The sequence below is a fragment of the Nannospalax galili genome, unplaced genomic scaffold (genome assembly GCF_000622305.1).
Source record: "Nannospalax galili isolate Female #2095 unplaced genomic scaffold, S.galili_v1.0 scaffold809, whole genome shotgun sequence".
NCBI lineage: Eukaryota > Metazoa > Chordata > Mammalia > Rodentia > Spalacidae > Nannospalax > Nannospalax galili.
In genome coordinates, this window is record NW_008360015.1 from 322,418 (window position 1) to 326,457 (window position 4,040).

General features: G+C 45.5%; 1 protein-coding gene across 2 annotated transcripts in view; it reads left to right on the top strand.

The window, feature by feature from the left end:
* Positions 1-4,040, top strand: part of Daglb (diacylglycerol lipase beta) — a 41,031-nt gene that overhangs the window by 34,334 nt on the left and 2,657 nt on the right. For both annotated transcript variants that reach the window (XM_008824003.2, XM_008824002.2), the window contains 2 exons: positions 3,280-3,348; positions 3,431-3,503. In XM_008824003.2, the coding sequence (XP_008822225.1) occupies positions 3,280-3,348; positions 3,431-3,503 (142 nt within the window). The remainder of the gene's footprint in view (positions 1-3,279; positions 3,349-3,430; positions 3,504-4,040) is intronic.

A 4,040-nucleotide genomic window follows, 5' to 3' on the forward strand; every position in this document is an offset into this window, starting at 1 on the left:
GAGCTTACTTTGAATCAAGTCTGAGACACAGTATCCTTTCATCTGTAAATACTTTTAATGTTATCTAAAAAATGAAAGTTTAATTCGTGGATATCTAGTAACTGACCCCATTTTCCCCTTGTATTTGGACCCAAATGTGGTTTCTCACATTTGATATGGTAGATTTGCCTTGTAACTTTTTTTTTCTGCCCTGTGATTTTAAAAAATTATTAATGCCGGGCATGGTGGCGCATGCCTTTAATCCCAGCACTTGGGAGGCAGAGGCAGGCAGATCTCTGTGAGTTCAAGGCCAGCCTGGTTTACATAGTGAGTTCTATCCAGGACAGCTGGGGCTACAGGGAGACCCTGTCTCAAAAAGACCAAAAAAAAAAAAAAAATTTTTTTTTTATTAAAGCTGGGCATAATGGCATATGCCTTTAATCCCAGCACTCAGAGGCAAAGACAGGCAGAGTTTGAGGCCAGTCTGCTCCAGGGCAGCCAGGGCTACATAGTGAGACCCTGCCTCAAAAATAAATCTTTTCAGTGTGTGTGTCTGTGTGTAAAGATGCCCATATCACAGTGCACATTTGGAGTCAGAGAACAAATTTCAAATGTTTGTCTCCTTCCTTCCACCTTATTTTTGAGGCTTGGTCTCTTGTTTATACTCTGCTGTGTAGCCCAGGCTAGCTGGCCAGCAAAACTTCCTGGTGATTCTTGTTTGCCTTCCATCTCACAGGAGGGCTGGGATTACAGATAAATGCTACCACATCTGGCTTTTTTCACATGGGTTCTGGAGATCAAATGAACTCAGGTTACCAAGCTTGTATGGCAAGTGTTTACCTGCTGAGCCATCTTGCTGGTCCCATTTAATTATTCTGTGTGCATGTGTACATACCTATGTGCATGTGGAGGTCAAAGGACAACTTGCGGGAGTCAGTTCTCGTCCACTAGCGATCAAACTCTAGCCTTTACATTTGCTTGGTTTACCCACTGAGCAATCTCATCAGCCCCTCTGTCTTTTAATGTGTAAACTCTTCCCTTCCATTTTTCCATAGTTGAAGAAACCAGGTCATTTGTTGTGAAGCGTTTGTCACATCTTGGATTTGGGCTATTTTCTCATGTCATTGAATGTGTTGTGTCCCTCTCATGAAAATGTTAAGGGGCTGGAGAGACAGATGGCTCAGAGGTTAAGAGCACTTACTACTTTATTATGAGTTTGGGTCACAGCACTCAAGTTGGGCAGGTCACAACCACATTTAACAGGGGATCTGATACCTACTTCTAGCCTCAACAGACGCCAACAATGTACAAATGTACACATAATATAGTATACTAACAATTATTTTTAAAGCTGGGTGTAGTGGTGCACACCTTTAATCTCAGCAGAGTTTCAGGCCAGCTGAGGCTACAGGGAGACCCTGTCTCAAAAAGACCAAAAAAATTTATTTTTAAAAAGGAAAATAGGGTGAGGTGCAGGAGGTGGCTCAATGGTTAAGAGCACTGGCTGCTCTTGCAGAGGGTTGTTCCCAGCACCCACATGGGCTAACAACCATCTAACTTCATTTCCATAGTGTAGTAGACACTTTTCTGTTGCTGTGATAGAAACACTGACCCAAGTAATTTATAGAAGGAAGAGTTTATTTGAGCTTATGGTTCCAGGGGAATTAGTCTGTCTTGGCCGGGAGGCATGGCAGCAAAGGTGGCTGGAGCAGGAGCAGGAGCAGCAGAAGCTAAGCTCTCAAATCATCACACAGGCACAGGAAGCAAGAGGACTGGAGATCTGGCAAGGCTTTAGAACTCTCTAAGCCCACCCCCAGTGATGTGCTTCCTCCAGGATAGCCACACCTTCTAAGACCTCCCAAAACAGCGCCATCATCTGGGGACAAAATGTCCAAACACTTGGAGCCTATGGGGGACATTTTCATTCAAACCACCACACATGGGATCTGACACCCTCTTCTAGCCTCCACATGCATTGTACAACACATTGTAGACACACGCAGGAAAAACAAACACAGATAGTGTTTTGGGGGGATTTTGAGGCAGGGTCTCCCTGTAGGCCCAGCTGGGCTGGAACTCACTATATATACCAGGTTGGCCTCAATCTCACAGAAATCTGCCTGCCTCTTCCTCCCAATTCTAGGATTAAAGGTGTTGCACCCAGCCTGATTTATTTTTACTTTACAAGTGTTTTGCCTGCATGTATATATGTGTAGCACTTGTGTGCTGTGCCCATGGATGCCAGAAGGTGGCATTTGATCCCCTGAACTGGATAGTTGTGAGCTACCATGTGGGTGCTGGGAACCAAACCCAAGTCCTCTACAACAGTAGTGAGTTCTTTTAATCACTGAGCCATCTTTCCAGCTCCAATTTTTTTTAAAAAAAAATTTTGAGTATTTTGCCGACATGTATTTAAGAGCACCATATGCATGCAATGTCTGCAGAGGCCAGAAGAGAGCACTGGATGTCCTGGAAATGAAGTTAAGGATGGGTGTTAGCCACCATGTGGGTGCTGGAAACTGAATCCAGGTTCTCTGCAAAAGCAGCTAGTGCTCTTAACTGCTGACCCATCTCTCCAGCTCTTAACTGCTGACCCATCTCTCCAGCACCCCTGCTTTATATTTCTATGCAGATACACAGTTACATATACATTTGTACTTACGTAAAAGGTTGCCTATCTGTACCTATTCCAACAGTATGTCCTGAGACATACTGTTCTCTTCTGTCTCATAGGTGTAAAAGCTGTTAGCTGATCAGTTCTGTGGACAGATATGGAGGTTTCTACCCTCTCCCCAGGTCTGGGCCTCTCACATGCTAGGCAACCCACTCTACTACTGAGCTACATATTATCTTCACCCCCTTTATTATGGCTGGCTTGTTGAGACAGGGTCTCACTAAGTTGTCAGGCTGCTTTTGAATTCACTGTGCCCCAGCAGGTCTGCGCTGTCAATTCTCTTGCCTTAGCCTCCCAAGTAGGCAGGGTTACAGGCCTGCACCACTAAGCCTGGCCAGCCTAGGCCTGCTCATATTTTGCGAGGGCACTTTAGGTAGATGCTGCCACCTGGGGTCACAAGGATCCCTTCTGATGGTTCAGCTGTGGAGTCTCTTTTGAATGTCTGTTATGGCTTTATTATCTGGCCAGCGGGGTGCTATGGATGAAGTATCCATGTCACTTCTCTCCTTGAGAGGATACTGAAGGGGATCACTTCCTCTTGCCTGGCAACTACTGTTTTCCTCCCTCTCAAATGTCTTGCAACAGAACTGCAGACTAACTGAGCTTGTCCCTCATTTGAATTTCAGCAAATCCCTCTATGAATACTCCAAGGACTTCATCGTGTCACTTGTTCTAGGAATGGATGTGATTCCCAGGTCAGTATCTCCTAGGTCAGTCTGTGGGGCTGGGGCAGTTGGAAACAGAGTATTGAGCTCAGTTCACTCTTTAACTGAACAGGTTAAGTGTGACCAACATGGAAGATCTGAAGAGAAGGATCCTGCGAGTGATCGCTAACTGCAATAAGCCAAAGGTAACCACCATTAGATCCACAAAAGGTTCCAAGTAGAGGCCAGGGGTGCGGTGGCAGCCTCTCAGCCCAGCATACTCTCGCTTCTCCTTCTGCTCCGTGAACACGAACAGGCTTTTGTCTAGGACTCTGCATGATCTGGAGAAAGCACACCAAGTACCACAGTTAGAAAACGCTGTGAAAGAACAGCCCTGTTCTAGTGACATATTTCCTTTCTGCCAGACTTACTAGTCCTGCCTGTGACTGACAGCACCCTGGTGCTTTTAGTCTTCCCAAGCTTACACAATAAGACAAACACATACCAACTTAGTTTCTGGTGGGCCAGCAACATGGCTCAGTGGGTAAACGTGCTTGCTGCCAAACTCAATGACCTGAATTCAATTCCTGGGTCCTACATGGTGAAAGACAAAAATCAACTCTCAAGTTGTCCTCAAACCTCCACATATATGGGGCTGGAGAGCTGGCTCAGCGGTTAAGAGCACCGGCTCTCAGATTCCCAGCACCCACCTGATGGCTAACAATCCTCCATATATATATATA